The sequence below is a fragment of the Pelophylax lessonae genome (genome assembly GCF_965119305.1).
Source record: "Pelophylax lessonae genome assembly, chromosome: 4".
NCBI lineage: Eukaryota > Metazoa > Chordata > Amphibia > Anura > Ranidae > Pelophylax > Pelophylax lessonae.
The window spans coordinates 299,625,566-299,642,681 of record NC_138771.1 but is presented as its reverse complement, the minus strand read 5'-3'; the positions used below and the strand labels follow the sequence as shown (position 1 = coordinate 299,642,681).

The following is a 17,116-nucleotide window of genomic DNA, read 5'->3' as shown; positions in this document are numbered from 1 at the left end:
GGATGGTATAATGGCGTAAGTCTTACAAAGTGAATAGATGGTACGTAAATAGATAATAAATATCAAAAAATATATAAGTTACAAATCTGTAAATTATTATCACAGTGCAAATAAATAAATATAAGGTGACTAGTGATATAAAAAAAAAAAAAAATTCAGCCCAGCGCTCACTCCGAATGGGAAGACTGGCGTGCTGCTCTCCTCAGGCAGGGAACTCCAATACGGGTAGACATACATAGAAAAGAAAAGGAAGAGGAGGCGCAAACACCTAGTGCATTCCAAGTGTTAGGCAGTAACAGCAGTCAGGATTTCCACTTTATGAGACATCATTTGGGCATGAGCACCTTGGGTGGACTTGGTCCACAATTCTCTGTTTTTTATAAATTTAACAAACAATATATTTTATATGAAAATTATTATAATTTTAACCACTATTGTACTTTAGCAGATCAATCAAGTAATGGTTTTAAATGATTTTAGTTGCATCCACATTGGACTTTATACGGGTTGGATGTACATACAAACTAATGTTTTTCAACTAACCTTAGTCCCATATTTTATATACTTGTACATGTGACAGCTATAAGATGCTTGTTTTTGATATATGCCATGAGGGGAGGGGGCATGATTATTCAGTGCTCCACACGTGTATATGAGTGTGTGTGTATATATATATATATATATATATATATATATATATATATATATATATATATATATATGTATGTGCACACAATTCATGTACACGGTCAATTTATGATTGGAATGGATGACATGTTTATGCATTGTTATTGGATTTCGAGTTCCACCTGCACACTCGCCAGTGTGACATCAGGTGTTGAATTAACACCCCCTTCCTAAGTTGGGGAGAGGGTCAACACAAGTGCCTCACATAGGCACCATACTTGGGTGTAGCCATTGCAGCCATATGATGGTTGTAAAGGGTGGGTGTCACACCGACACCATTGGAATATATGAGGTTTGTGCACCGCAAGTGAGATCCGGGATTGGCCCCTACACTCATGTGAAGTGGTGGGTGTTGGAGGACATTATCCCTGCAAAGCCAGTTTTTTCAGTGATGGAAAGGGGTTCTTTTCCTCCTACCCCTACGTTTGTTGCTTTTCCTGGAAGCAAACTCACACTAACCTAACATAGCTATGCGAGATAACATCTTCGGGGCGCAGTACACCATTGCAGCCGCTAGGTGGCGGCAGCAAATGCCAAACGAGTGGAGAATGTTTACAGGTTCCCACGGCAACCAGCAGAGGCGGGCCCCACATCGCATCACAATCCCGGAAGTGTGGTGATACGGGTCCCAGGGCGCAGAGTGGCGGGTGAGCGTCCTGAGACCCGGAACCAACGCCGATGCCGATCAGGAAGCTGCGGACACATGTACACAACAAGGGGAAACAATTACACTACCGATGCCGCTGCAACATGGAGTAGGAGGACATGGGCCAGCAATCACGGCGGGGTATGTACGAATTGTATGCAATCTCCTTGAATGCTGTAAACCATCCAGTTTCCTGCTGACAAGTGCCCACTCTGAACACACACACACCAGTAATAACAACAGTCATCCTAACGGCTCATTTGCCCACATATGCACACTTCAGGGTGCAGAGTTCCTGATGGATACTATATGATCTTTAGATCAAGATGAGCAAGGGGTTAACTTCCATTTAAGGCTGAGAGAGCCAATATCAGAAGCACTGGATGGTCCCGCCCACTTTCTCCTGGGGGGAGGAGGGAGGGAGGGGGATTGAACTGATGCAATTAAAGCTGTCATATATAGTTGTGATCTGCATGTGGTAAGACCAGCTCTGAGGAAGGGGGCCTGACCCCCGAAACGCGTTAGCGGTCCTGACTGAAGGACTTGTTCCAGTTCACACATGGTGGATTCTTGTAACATGTTTTTATCTTTACGTCTGTGAGTATGCATTTGGCATTTTTTATTAAATAATTTGCAACATTGACCACGACTAGTGATATAAAGTGCACTACAAGTGATGAGGTAATGTGCAGAAGGTTTTGTACATAAAAAAATCACATAAAAATTTGCATTTATAAACACAATAACTTAATTAGATGGTGTGACAAAGTGACAATAGTGAATAAATAGATAAACAATATTATATTATTCCGTATAAATATTGTGCTGGGTGTATAGTGATCACCTCTTAAATATACCCACTAAAGTGCAAAGTAGCTGGCGAGTGTGAATGCCATTATGCCATTATACCATCCCTATTGGGCAGCGCCAAATCCCTACCCCTTTATACACTCCATTCAAATATATCATTTGCTATATTTTAGGGAGGCTGCAGCCCCTTCACCCCCCATATCTCCATAGCGCGGGATTTCCTCTAATACTTAGTTAGTATATTGTTTGCTGCCAAATGTATAAAACCTTATGCCTGATTTCTGACCTGCGTTGGTTACTATGCGCAGCTGCACCAGATTCTGTGTGCACCAGTTTTAGTAAAGCTCCACCTTTCTGTCTATAATGCTAGCATAAAGAAAATAATGCCCAAGATGGAACACCAGCAAAACCATTTTTGAAGTATTGGATGGCATGGGGAAGGTTTAAAAATCTGTCAGATGTTTACTGAGGTCTGTGCTCCAGTTGGGAAGATGCAGGTTCAAAGCCACAAGGACCAAACTGTTGCCTTGATAAAGTTTTCACGCGGCTCCTAAATATCTTATCTGCATCTATAGTTTGTGACTATACAGTATAGTGTTCATTTATTTATTATTATTTTTTTTTTTTTTACACAATCTGAATTGAAAGAGGCCGCACATTTTCTTTGTTGCTTTAGGGTTCTTTCACTCTGGCTTTCCGCCCCGGCGGACTCTGTTTTGCTCAGAGAGGATTGATCCGTCGATCCCTGCTGAGCAGGCAGATGACAGTTCCGTCTCCGCTTAGTTTGCAGAGACGGAGCTGTCAGATCGGATGATGAAAATGGCCCGCCTGTCCGTTCTCATCCGATCCTCCAGACGGACGAAAAGTAGGGTTTCCATCCGTCTGGATTTCACGGACCATATCGGATCGGAGAGCAGCGGAGATGTCACCGCTGACATCTGCTGCTCCATAGGAGGTACATGAAACATCCGATCAGGTCCGCCTGAAAAACTGATAGGCGGACCAGATTGGAAAGCCCGTGTGAAAGACATTAGCAGCCATTATATTGAGTGTGCCAAGTTTCACCCCCTATGATAGTGATGACGAACCTTGGCACCCCAGATGTTTTGGAACTACATTTCCCATGATGCTCAATTACACTGCAGAGTGCATGAGCATCATGGGAAATGTGATTCCAAAACATCTGGGGTGCCAAGGTTCGTCATCACTGCCCTATGACCTATAAGGGAAATTACCCTCCACTTCTTGGCATGCCATCTATTTTGGAGTGCTGCCTATTATTTATTTAGAGTATATTGCTTCTGGGTCTTTCTTGAGAAAACCCAATTTGTGGTTTCAGCACCCTTATTTATAAAATTAACTCGTTTACACACTGATGTTGTGATTCCGGTCTGCATTAGCTTATTTTTTCATTTTTTTTTCTTAGGTCATCAACCTGAGGAAGGGATGAGAAATCTCTCCAACAGTGGCACGGGCAGCAGTAGAGTTTTTCTTTATACACAAATACAGCAGGGCTTAGGTAGGGTAGCTTTATCAACTAGAGAAAAGTTGGGCACTTATTTGAATTTAAATATTTAAATACTTAAAACGGGCTAAGGGAAGCAAAGTGGTAAGAAGGTTATATGCTGTCCAAAAAACTCCATAGGTCTACTGTTGGCCTTCCCCAGGCTGGCCACAATTTTCTAAAAAACAGTGAGAGAAGATAGTCATTATGTGGTAAGAAGCTGTGTAGCCCATGTGTGCCTGAACTAAGGTTTGCATTCATTAGTGAAAGTACAGCTATTCTTTACAAGGGGCTCATTGCTTAAAGTGACCCTGGTCAAAAATAAATAAAGAGAGCGGTTCCATGCTATAGAAAAAGGTACTGTCTCGTATATTCTCATACACATACAGCAGTGACATAAAAGGTCAGATGATGGAACCATGTAGTGGAGAGGACAAAGCCATCAGACACTCCTGGAAGTGACAGAGGCTGCAGCACTGGAACTGAGGGAAGGTAGGTGAGACAGGCTGCTGGAGAGGTGAGCACTTCTATTGCAGGGCACGGTCCTTTAGAATTCTTCTTCCCTGACATGGTTGCTTTAACCGCATAGAGATCTACACTGGCAAGGTGGCTCGGCTGTGCCAGATCACGTAATCTGACACTTTCGGGTAGGGGGCGCGCAGGTGCATCACCAGCAACCCAGCTGTTCTGTGATTAAACACAGCAGATGTCAAAGACCAGGTGCCAGCCAACAGATTACAGCCGCCACCCGACAATCGTCATCACTTTTTTTATGGGCCTGTCAGTGGGAAAGGAATAGATTTTCTGCAGGGGAAAATGTATAGGAATAGATTATTCCCTTTTCACAATTTTGAACTACTTTAGGCTTCTTTCACACGGTCCGCCTCCGCAGGCGGATCCGTGTTGCTCAGCGGGGATCGATCCGCAATCCCCGCTGAGCCGGTGGATGACAGCTCCGTCTCCGCTTGCAGAGCGGAGAGGGAGGTGTCTCGGCACCCGCTGCCCTCTATGGGGGATCGGAGGAGAGCGGACCGCTTGTCCGCTCTCATCGGATCCGCTCCGCTCCGATTACTGAATGGATGGAAAAATAGGGTTTCCATCCGTCCAGATTTCAGCACAGGATCGGATGCGGATGGCAGCGGAGGTGACCTCCGCTGACACCCGCTGCCCCATAGAGCTGCATGGAGGATCCGATCAGATCCGCCTAAAAAACTGACAGGCGGATCTGATCGGACCGCCTGTGTGAAAGAGCCCTTAGGCTTTTCCTATACATTATCTCCTGCTGCTAATGCCATGTTCATGTGAAATAGAAAGGAGCCCCACCCCTCATATTAGGTGAGTCGGTACTCCTAATGTGCTGGTACAGTATTAACCTTACCAGTGAGATCCCGAAGACTCGTTTTTAACACAATTCCTAAGTAATAGGTTTACTTTACCCACAAAGCAGGGAATAAAATAGATCTCTTTCCCCAGTAAAAGCACCAAAAGTACACCCAGCAGCAAAAACACACTGATTAGGCACACATTTAACACCTTTGATTGTCCTAGATGTTTAACCCATTCCCAGCCAGTATTAATAGTACAGTGACAGTACATGCTTTGATCACTGTATTAGTGTCACTGGTTCATAAAAAGTGTCAGTTAGTGTCCGAATGGCCACCGCAATATCATAGCCCCGCTATAAGTTGCTGATCGCCACCATTACTAGTAAAAAAAAAAAAAAAATTCAACAAAAATTACAGTATATATCCTATAGTTTGTAGACGCTATAAGCCAATCCATATACACCTATTGGGATTGTATTTACCAAAAATATGCAGCAGAATACATATTACCTTAAATTTATCAGGGAATTTCATATTTTACATTTTTTTATTGAATATTGTTTTATAGAAGTAAAAAATATTGTTTATTTTTTCAAAACGGTCAGTCTTTTTTTGTTTTTAGGCTAAATAAAAAAAAAAAAAAAAAATGCCGTGGTCATCAAATCTCATCAAAAGAAAGCTCTATTTGTGGGAGGAAAAAGGACATGCCTTTTATTTGGGTAATGTTGCACGATCACGCAATTATCAGTTAAAGTAACGCAGTGCCGTATTGCAAAAAAAATGGCCTGGTCAGGAGGGGGGGGGGGGTAAATCTTCCTGGAGGTCAAGTGTTTAATTTGGGATTTTACCAAGGGAAAAAAAAAGAAAAGAAAAATGAATACTTTTATTGCGGAACAGACGTACCGATACCATATCTCAAAAAAATGCTTCTAAAGTAGGAAATTAATAGCTCAGTGGACAGTCTCTGCATGTCTTTGGTGCTGGGCGGAATACCTTTTCATAAGCAAGCACAGGAGTTGCATCATCCCAGGCAAGCCATTGCTGCAAGGCAGTTGAACCCTGCAGACTTAAAACATTTTTTTGTTTTCAAATGGGAAATGTCAAAAGCACAAGAGAAATACTATAGCACACAAGCTGTTAAAAGAACCTGTGAATATAAATTTTAAAACAAAAAAATTGTGCAGCGCTCAAATACAGTAAAACGTGGAACAATATAAAAAAAAAAACAATTATAAACGCTGTGCTTCTCAAAAAAAACACACAATTAAAAAGATTGCAAACTATATCCCAAAACCGTACATGCAAAGCACTATCCAAAAGTGATCATACACAAGCAGATCAGGTCTATTTTCCCTTTTTTTGGCCTGTACTTGAGGGAAAAAAAAGTTATTTTCTTTCACATCTGCTGGGACAGTCCAGAGAGGGATCTTTGCAGATCGGCCTGTGTATGATGCTCTTCAGCCGTAAGTGCATGCGAACAAAAGTTTTGCACACAAGTGTGGAGGCTTGTTCTTTTATGCTATTTTGGAGCCTAGAGAATTGAATGAGGACTATATTACCTTTGTCAAAGTATTTTGGGGATTGCAAATGGACATGAATGCACTTCTGAATAGAGCTTTGCATGAACCATTTTTGGATATAAATCCTCATGAAGCAAACACAAATACCACTGCCCCAGGTGGGTCAAGCTTCTGGACTGGGGTGCACGCCCTTTCACTGCTGCAGAAAATAATGAACAAAGAAAATGAAGGATGGCTGCACTTCCCATATGATGCAATTAGAATTTATTGAGGAGATATAAAAGCAAGCACAAATGATACAAGGCATACAGCAGGGGGACAAATGGTGACGCGTTTCACACGACTTGCGTGCTTCGTCAAAACCCTTGTTTGACGAAGCACACAAGTTGTGTGAAACGCATCACCCTTTTGTCCCTGCTGTATGCCTTGTCTCATCTGTGCTTGCTTTTATATCTCCTCAATAAATTCTAATTGTATCGTATGGGAAGTGCAGCCATCCTTCATTTTCTTCGTTCACAACATTTTTGGATATAGTTTGCAACTGTTTCACATTTTAAACAAACAGCAACTGCCCCAACCCATAATGGCCTTAACAGCAAGGAGCAAATGGAAGGGCGACGCGTGTCAAACAAAAACAAAGAAAAATTCCAAGCTCAACATACCAACCAGCCTGCAACAGTTCACGTCAAAAACAGGGGTTTAGTTTGCACACATTTGCAAATATATGCGTAAGCTGCAGAGGCCGTGACAAGGCACCCCAGTATTATTTGCAACTTACGCATGTATTTGCAAATGTGTGCCAACGAAACCCCCGTTTTTAACCCTTTGCTGACCGCCCCATGCAGATTTAGCGTGGCAGGGCAGCTTGGCTGCGCATAATCACGTAGATCTACGCGAGTATGTGCACGCGGTCTTGGCACAGCGGGGAGGCAGACCGCGGGAGGAGCACTCGCGATCGCCGCCAGCCTCCTGCGATCTTCGGCTAGACTGACAGGACAGCTATCTGGAATGTAAACAATGCAAGACGGCTCTCCTGTCAGAGAGGCAGGGAAAGATCGTATGATCACCGCCATTACTAATAAGAAAAATTAAATAAATAAAGAGTCCAAAAATCTATCCCATAGTTTGTAAACGCTCTAACTTTTGTGCAAACCAATTATTATACGCTTTTTGAGATTTATTTTACCAAAAATATGTAGCAGAATACAAATTGGCCTGAACAGATAAAAAATTTTGATTTTTTTAATTTTTTTTATTGGGAATGTTTTATAGCAGAAAGTAAAATATATATATATATATATACATATACATATATATATATATATATATATATATATATATATATATATATATATATATATATATATATATATATATTTATATTTTTTTTTTTTTTTTTTTTTTTTTTTTTTTAATTGGCGCTCTTTTTCTGTTTATCGCGCAAAAACTAAAAACCGCAGCGGTGATCAAATACCACCAAAAGAAAGCTCTATTTGTGGGAAAAAAGGACATCAATTTTATTTGGGTACAGCGTCGCACGATCACTCAATTGACAATTAAAGCAATGCAGTGCCGTTTCGCAAAAAATGACCTGGTCATTAAAGGGGGTAAAACATTCTGGAGCTGAAGTGATTAAAGTGAACGGTTAGGACAGGATAATTTGGTGTGTTGCAGGCTGATCGGTATATTGAGCTGGGAATTTTTCTTTGTTTTTGTCATGTGTCGCCCTTCCATGTGCTCCTTGCTGTTAAGGCCGTTATGGGTTGGGGCAGTTGTCATTTGTTAGTACTGTTGGGTAATTGGTGAGGGGGCACACTGGACACCTTTGCTGCCATTGTGCCCTTTGCTGGGTGTCCAGTGCACTCCTGTGCCTGTAAGGAGTGGGCTCCCTCCAGGCAAACCTGCCATCAATCTATCCATTACTATATATGTGCTTCTACTTTGGAGGCTGTCAAAATGTAGAGTTAGGACTGCAGATAATTCTGGGGTGTCTTTTCGCAGCCTCTGCAGCTTACGCATGTATTTGCAAATATGTGCAAACTACACCCCTGTTTTTAACGTAAACTGTTAGGCAGGACAATTTAGTTTGTTGCAGCTAGGAATTTTTCTTTGTTTCTGTTTCACATTTCATCCTGTGTTTTTATTATATTTTTTTTATATTGTTCCACGTATCATTGTATTTGAGCACCTCGCAATTTCTTTGTTTTAAGGTCTATTGTATGTGAGTAAAACATATCACTGTGCTTGCTGCTTTATTTATATAGAAGGGAGGCTGCTTAGCGACATTATTATTTTGTGAATATATATTAAACATCCATAAATCATTTACTATTGTTATCTGGAGCTTTGTGACCCTGCCCTAAACTGAACATCTTTGTTTGTCAGAAGTTGTCCTAAAGCTCCCTAGGTATGAACTACCGGTTGGTAGGATCTCACGAACCGGAAGCTATTAAAAACAATGAAACGCGAGCGTATTTTGGTGGTGACAGCTCTCCATGTTTTTGGAATGCAGTGGGAAATAGGTCTCTAAATGGCTGTAATCTGTGAGATGTTTGGCTCAAGCTATCACGCTTTCACTGTCCAAAAAAAAAAAAAAAAAAACGTAAGGAACTACGTCATGGTGAGTGACAGAAAGAAACCAGATTCCTGCTGTGATTGGCATGCTCAAAAATAAGCACCTATTGAATACATTCAGGTAAAAGCAGAATACCCGTTCATTAATGTTTAGAAAAAAGACAGCCCTAAGTATAATGCCATAGAAAAACTGAAGTCACGTTATGATTGATGTGGCGTGTCTTTAGCAGATTAAGATATTTGCATGCTACAACTATCTTCTCCTGATTACTGGAGGCATGGTTTTATTTTTAGAACACAGTCAGGTTTTAAAGATATGCTAATCTTAGGGCGTTTTCACACTAGCACTTATGGTGTGCACCCGGGTTCGATTGACGTCAGAATTTGGTTCTTTTTGATGATGTGGACACTGTCTTTGAACTCGGGTGCGCACCCACTAACCGTACCCGAGTCCACTTAAAAAGGGTGATCTGGGGTACGGTTCATGTGAACTCCAGTATGGTTCGCTGCTGATGAGAACACAATCGTACCAAAGCGAGCCATTATATCCATTTTGGCACCTTCTCGTTTACAGCGGTTGCCAAGCAACATGAGTATGGCTGCAGCTTGATGACACAAGTGTACCGTGGTTCGGATACAAAAATAAAATGTGAACACAGTCCATCGGGGGCAGGCAATCAAACTCGGGTTTGGACCAGGTAATCGCACCAAGTGTGAAAACACCCTTAGTAATTTGAGACCATCACCAGCATCTGAAGCTAGGCAATACCAAAAAACCTGCTAAAAGTTCAAAATTAGAAAAACATCTAGCTACTTTATTAAAGTATGCGCCATAGGAGCCTTTGGGTGACATCAACGCTCCAGGCTTTCCCAGCCGTTTCCAAGTGTTCTCCCTTTTGGAATTAGGCTTTATTTAAATGTTATATGGCTTTATTTAAATCATTCAATTAAGCATTTAAATAAATTAGGCTTTATTTAAATGCTTAATTGAATGATTCGCATTATGCTTTAACTTTTAATTTTACTGAAAATCTCTCTGCAACTTAGACATTTTTGCTATCATAGAGGATGTAAATTTCCTCCCATTGTTTGAGTTGTGGGAATATTTTTTGGACGCACAGTATTTTGCTATTCTGAGATATTTCTTTCCCAATTTTGCTTTCCTGTTATGTATACATCCGTTTCCTACTATGTATATGTTATGTTCATTGTGCTTAAATATTATATGTATATTTTTAGTTGGTCTGGAAAACTAATGTCTCATCCCCTTTATGAACTGTATACAAGCCGTCCTGACCAGAATGCCATTGCTTAGAGACTGAAAGACCATACCTGTCTTGATGTCTTATTTCAGAGTGCTCGTACATTCTTTACAGGTTGAATGGAGGCTGGCCAGCAGAAGTATACCTACCAAGGGGTATTACCTTTCACTCCCCTGCAGCCAAAGCTGGCTGACACTAGGGAGATCACATGACCGGAGTGGGGTGAGAATAGTTAAAGAGGAAGTAAAGTCTTATTTTGTAATTGTACCTACAGGTAAGCCTATAATAAGGCTTACCTGTAAGTACTGTGAATATCTCCTTAACTTGCACAGCTTAGGACATATTCAGAGTGCATGCAGCCAATGACGTCATCCACGCACGTGCTCTGAGGGTCCGGCTTACCGTGCCGCACCCTCAGAGCCCCTGCCATTAACGGAGGCTACTATGCTCATGGGCAGGAGTGACGTCATTGCGGCTGCGGCCACTCACAGCGCCGGAGCCCGCAAACCCTGAAGCAACAACGGGGAAGATACCAGCTGTCTCAGTGGTGTGTGGGCACCGCTGAAGGGCTTTGTTCTAAGGTAAGTATTTCATAATAAGCTAGTATGCAATGCATACTAGCTCATTATGCCTTTGTCTTCCAGGTTTGTTTCTGTTTTTTTTTTTTTTTTACTTTTTTTCCCCTTGAGTTTTACAACCTCTTTAATCATATACGTCTTTCTTACACAGTTTAGTCAGCATAGGTGTAAGGAGGGGGAAGGGAGCATGTTTTAAGACTAGTTAGGTTTAGTCTGGAATTCTACTTTAATTTCCTTACAATGCTTATAGATAAAGAGATGAACAAGGGCTTTTACATGCTTGTTCAGCATATGAAAATACTTTAGTATGCATGATCTGGGTGCAGGTTTACGTTAAAGATTAATTCTGATTGGTTGCTATGGTTTAATGAACTTTGCACAATGTCCCATATAGAAATATCGAAACAGACCTGTACAATGTCCAGAACCATTCCGGCAGACACAGTTCCAAAGCCTGCTAACAAGAATGGCACAAGTATCTGAAGCGCCATGGCAAAGATAGATTCTTTAGGCAACTTTTTTCTGCCCTCCACCAGGGCATCAGTATCCTCATCCCCAGATGTCCGACTGTCCTGCAGCATAGCATCTGTTTCTGATACTTCCATCCCATCACAATAATCATAACTGTCAAAGTCATAACTTGTACTGCACATGTTTGAGCAGTGCGGGCCATTTCCAAGGTAGCCCGGCTCCGAAAAATGGTGGTACTCCAAGTGCTGATCCGGTCGGATGTTAAAGCCATGTCCAGTGGGTGACAATCCATTGATTTTCTTTAGTCTTTCTTCCTGGCCCTTGTGACACACTAGAGGAACCATGCTCAGCAAAAGAGTGAGAAATTCGTCAGATTGAACTGCATTCACGTTTACATTCCCGTTTACTGGCTCATCTTTCGTACATATTATCAACGGCCCCCCATCGTGGTCACTCATTATGCAGCAGCTGCCGCTTCAGGAATGGTTTAATACCGTTCACTTTGCCCCTGAAAGAAGAAAAAAGATAGAGTATAAATATATGAGGCAATAAAACGTACACATATTCATGAAAGAAAACTCTAAAAACATTTTTTTTTTCTAAAGCAACACAGAAAAAAATATATAAGTCACCCCAAGCCTTAGGGATCGTTCACACCACATCTACAAAAACTGAAGGGAAAACATAGCAGATTTTACTTGCAGAGACATCAGTTTCACATACGCGTTTCAGTGAGGTTTTCTGCACAATGATATCAGTTTTAATGCATGTCAGTTATGCGGCCTGTTCCCACCAATGTTGATGTCAGGTCAGTTTTTTTCCTATGGAGAAAACTGCATACAAGTTGCAGATTTCTGCGCAGAACACAATCTGCACATTATACCAGTGTTGCGGTGTGAACAGGGCTCAAAGAGAACACATTTTTTATTTTGTGCCCTTGCAGAACTCATGCTAAAAAAACTGACCTCTGCACCATGTTGTGAATGACCCCCCTAAAGGAAACCTGTACTGAGAGAATATGAACGCTGCCATTGTTAACCTTCTAAAAGGACCAATGGCTTCAATACAATTAGAGGTACTGAGCTGGAAACGAACATAGATCAGGAATTCTGAATTAATTTATACTTTCTTACCTGCATGCTCTCCCAGGTTAAAGACTCAACATCTGCAACCATAGACAGACAGGCAACCAGTATCCTCCATATTTCAGTCAGTACGGGTTTCTGTTCAGATCTAAAGCCTAACTGGATGACATTTAAGTGGAACTAAGCCCATCGATTTAACAGTTTCAAAGAACCGTTACATTTACGGCACGTGCCAAGAATGTAACTAACACACTGGTTGTGCTCTCTACCAAACTGTCAAACCATCCAATGGCTGCTGTCATAACTGATCACATGTGCAGCACCATGGCAGTTGAAGATCAAACAGACGCTAAGATGGCAGCGTCCTTGGCTGAAAGTGATAGGAGGGTTTACTTGCACTTTAATTTGTTAAGAACTGTGTTTCATAAACTGCCATGTTTTTTGGGGGTCATTAAATGCTTGGTTTCCCCTCTAACTACTTGCCGCCCACCCGCCCACTGTCAAATGACGGTGGAGCAGTGCAGCTCCCGTTTTGGGAGGACATCACATGAAGGTGCCCAAGAATGGGTGGGCAGCATGGCGATCACGTGTTCCTAGGACACGGCGTGACTCCGATCTTGGTAAAGAGCCAATGCTGTGGCTCTTTACCCATATGATCGGCTGTGTCCAATCACACCTGGTCACATGTAAATGTACAAGTGCCGTTTATCGGCTCTGCTCACCTCACACTGTCAGAGTGTGTGACGAGGAGAGCCGATCAGTGGCTCCTCCTCAAAGGGGAGTCCAGGACAAGTAATCAGGGCACTGATCATCAGTGCCCTGATTACAGTAAAGCAAAAACAGTGCCCATCAGTGACACCAATCTGTGCCCACCAGTGACTTCCTACCAGTGCCTATTAGTGATACCAGTCAGTGCCCATCAGTGCCTGCTCAACTGTGCTGCCCATCAGTGCCGCCTATCAGTACCCATCAATGCCCATCAGTGCCACCTATCAGTACGGCATATTAGTGCCTCCTCATCAGTACCACCTAATCAGTGTCCATCACTGCTGCCTCAATATCCCACATCAGTGAAGGAGAAAAATTACTTATTTACAGAATTTATTGACAGAAACTAAGAAAAACTTTTAATTTATTTATTTTTTTTAGTAATAAAAAAAAAAAAAAACCCCAGTGGTGATTAAATAACACCAAAAGAAAGATCTATTTGTGTGCCCAGGCCAATTTTCAGCTTTCAGTGCTGTCACACTTTGAATGACAATTGCGTGGTCACGCATGCTGTACCCAAATTAAATTGTTATCATTTTTTCATCTTGTTGCTGCTTTAATTTACTTTTGCTTTCCATTTTCATTTACTTCCTTTATGATCAAAGAAAAAAAAAAAAAAAAACCACACGATTATCTTGAGCTTAAGGCCCCTTTCACACTACGTCAGTTGTCATCCATTTTTCATCAGTTGTTATCAGTTTTTCGTCAGTTGTTATCCGTCTTTCATCCGTTGTCATCCGTTTTTACATAGAGATGCATTGATGTCCGTTTTTCATCCGTCAACGGATGGATGAAAAACTGACAAACTGACAGCGTGTGTGAAAGGGGCCTAAATGTGCTCATGAAATTTGATTTGCTGAAGATTCCTTTACATTCTGTCTGTATACACTTACTAATTTCATTAGCATTTTAGCAATTGGGATAAGATCTACTTTTTTCATATGTGATTGATATTAAATCTACCAAAACATGTAGCATGTCTTCCTCAACATTGCATTCTAATTCAATATAGTCCTGGAGACCCTCACTCTGCAAAGTCGTTGACAGATCAAATATGTAATAAAAGCAACCTGTGTGGCTAGAAATCAAAGAGCGGCAGAAACCAGATGATTTCATCAAACTTGCGATGCTTGAATACACTTTAAGGCTTATTCTATAAGAGAGTACAAGAAGCAATGAGCCATCCAGCACAGTTATGGTAATTGTAAATCATCTGTAAATGTATATGGTTACCCAGTGCTAGAAAGTGGAATGCTTCCCCTTTCTGCTGTTAGAAGTGGTAAAAGATAAATAGCACATACACACTTTTGCCTAACCTTACGGACTGTAGGGAGGTCACAGAAAAGTATTAATACCCACAAGAGCACATTATCCCAAGTCAGAATTCACCTAAAAAAATACCCTATCTGTACAACCAGGAAAAGTATCAATACTTGGACTCATTTTTCGACACCATGATAAAAAAAAAATCACACACATTCTAAAATGTTCAGCACATCAGTCGTTTACAATCGAATATCTTTTCAGGAAGGAGTGTCAGAAAGGCATCAGAATTAAAAAATAACAGGTAAAGCCACCTACCTAGAGGAGTAGACACTTATTACGGTAGTTATTTTTCACAATCCTCCAGACAAAACCATCAGCTTGAAATAGACAAGAAATCTCATACTCTATATGTACAGCAATGCCGGAAAAATTAGCATATAACCCTTGCACTTTACAGATGACACAGACGCCAGCAATATGATAAGACCTTTTTACAGTAATCAATATGTAAGAAACTCATCCTAGTATCATAAAACATCTTCCAAAGTCTAACACAATGTTTACAGCTTATATTGTACTTTCTAGTGAACAATTACTATGGGCACCCAGCAATCAAAGCAGGGACGGGCAACCTTTGGCGTTTTGTTAGCTACTTTCAGGTGTCACCTGGGACAATTAGGTGGAGCCATAGTAACCGAAAAAAGAGAATTATTGGTTTTATTAGTTCACACACTAAAGCCTAGTACACATGCGCCAAATGTTGGGCAACATCAGCCGATTCAATAAAAGCCTTCCGACATTCGGCGTATGGCAGACGGTCCGACAAATGCCAGTGGCAGCCAGTCCGACAAATGCCAGCTGTTTGGCCGGCTTCTGACGGACAAGCATGCTGGAAAACCAGCAGCCGACCAGCTCCTGATCAGCACTCTCAGCCAATAGCTGAGAGTGCTGACTTAAGATGTTCTGGCGGGGGAACACAATAGAACAGCAGGGGAGATCGCTGTACTAATATCGGATTGAATGATCACCATACTAGTACTAAACCCACTGGATTTAATGAAAAAAAAAAACTAGTGGCGTGTACTAGGCTTTAGAGTGACACTGATAAATGCTTTCAATGAACAATCAGAAAGATCAAAATTGACGATCAAACCCCACACTAAATAAAAAATATATACAGTTCTGCTCAAAAGTTTGCCTTGGAGAATGGAGAGTTGGTAATATACAATAAGCACCATTTTTAAAGAAAACATAAGTAGGCAAAACCCATTTCTTTTATTTCTTATGGGATTCATATTCAACTGTAGGTCATAATGGAATGGCACAATCATAAAACAGAACTTAGAAACAAGTGTTCCAAGTCTGCATATCTTTAGTTCTTAATATTGTGTATTGCCTCTTTAGCATCAATAACAGCATGCCGTCTTTTGTAATAGTTGTAATAGTTGTCTATGAGGCCCTGAATTCTTGCAGGTGGTAAAGTTGCCCATTTGTCTTGGCAAAATGCCTCCAGGTCATGCAAAGTCTTAAAGCGGAGTTCCAGCCTTTTCTGTGTTTATTAAAAGTTAGCAGCTACAAAAAGTGTAGCTGCGGACTTTTAATAAAAAACACACACTCACCTGTCCCCCGGTCCAGCGATGCGGCCGCCCGAAGCCTCGATCCTCTCCCTCTGGTCTCGGCGACGCCAGCATCACTGGTGTGGGCATCCGGCTGTGACAGTTTGCGGCTTCACAGCAGGGTACACACTGCACATGCGCGATTTGCTTGGCCGGCAATCTTCTGGGAGCTCTGACATGTCCCAGAAGATTGCAGGGAGGGAGGGGGAGAGAAGAACTTCCGCTCAGGGCGCCGCGGTTATAGAATTGCTCATGTGTTATATATTTCCTTGCATTTTAAATGCTACAAAATGGTTGGAAACGGTTTTTGCAAACAGGAATAGAAACACAGTAACAGAAAAGTGACGGCAGAAAAAAAAAAAAAAAAGAGTGGTCCATCGAGTTTTTTTTTTTTAATTAAGTTTTGTTTTTTCACTCACTTTTTTGTCTGACTATAGATCTATGTTTGTCCCAAGGATGTTTTAAGCCATTTACGGTTGATATGCTTACTACCTCTGCTGGAAGTTTATTCCAAGCATCAACTACTCTTTCAGTAAAATAATACTTTCTAAGATTCATTTTGAACTTTCCTCCAGTTAGTTTGAGGTCATGTCCCCGTGTTCTTGATTTTGGCTTCATATTGAAAATGCTGCCCTCCTAAACCTTATTCACCCCCTCTTTCTTCTAGACTGTACATACTAAGTTCACTGAAGTTGCTCTTGATGGGTTTTATCCCCCAGACCTTTCACAATTTTTGTCACCCGTCTCTGGACCCGTTCTATCTTATCAATAATCTTTTTGGAAGGGAGGTTTCCAGAACTGGACACAGTATTCTAAATGAGGTCTCACTAATGATTTATATAGGGCAGTGATGGCGAACCTTGGCACCCCAGATGTTTTGGAACTATGTTTCCCATGATTCTCAACTACACTGCAGACTGCATGAGCATTATGGGAAATGTAGTTTCAAAACTTCTGGGGTGCCAAGGTTCGCCATCACTGATATAGGGTAATTAGGACCTCCT

The 17,116-nt window shown here is 41.4% G+C and overlaps 1 protein-coding gene across 1 annotated transcript in view; it reads right to left on the bottom strand.

Annotated features, from left to right (window-relative positions):
• SLC41A2 (solute carrier family 41 member 2) overlaps nucleotides 1-17,116 on the bottom strand; it is a 156,587-nt gene that overhangs the window by 100,044 nt on the left and 39,427 nt on the right. The window contains exon 2 of the mRNA XM_082253115.1: nucleotides 11,317-11,885. Coding sequence (XP_082109241.1) covers nucleotides 11,317-11,835 — 519 coding nt within the window. The 5' untranslated portion in view covers nucleotides 11,836-11,885. The remainder of the gene's footprint in view (nucleotides 1-11,316; nucleotides 11,886-17,116) is intronic.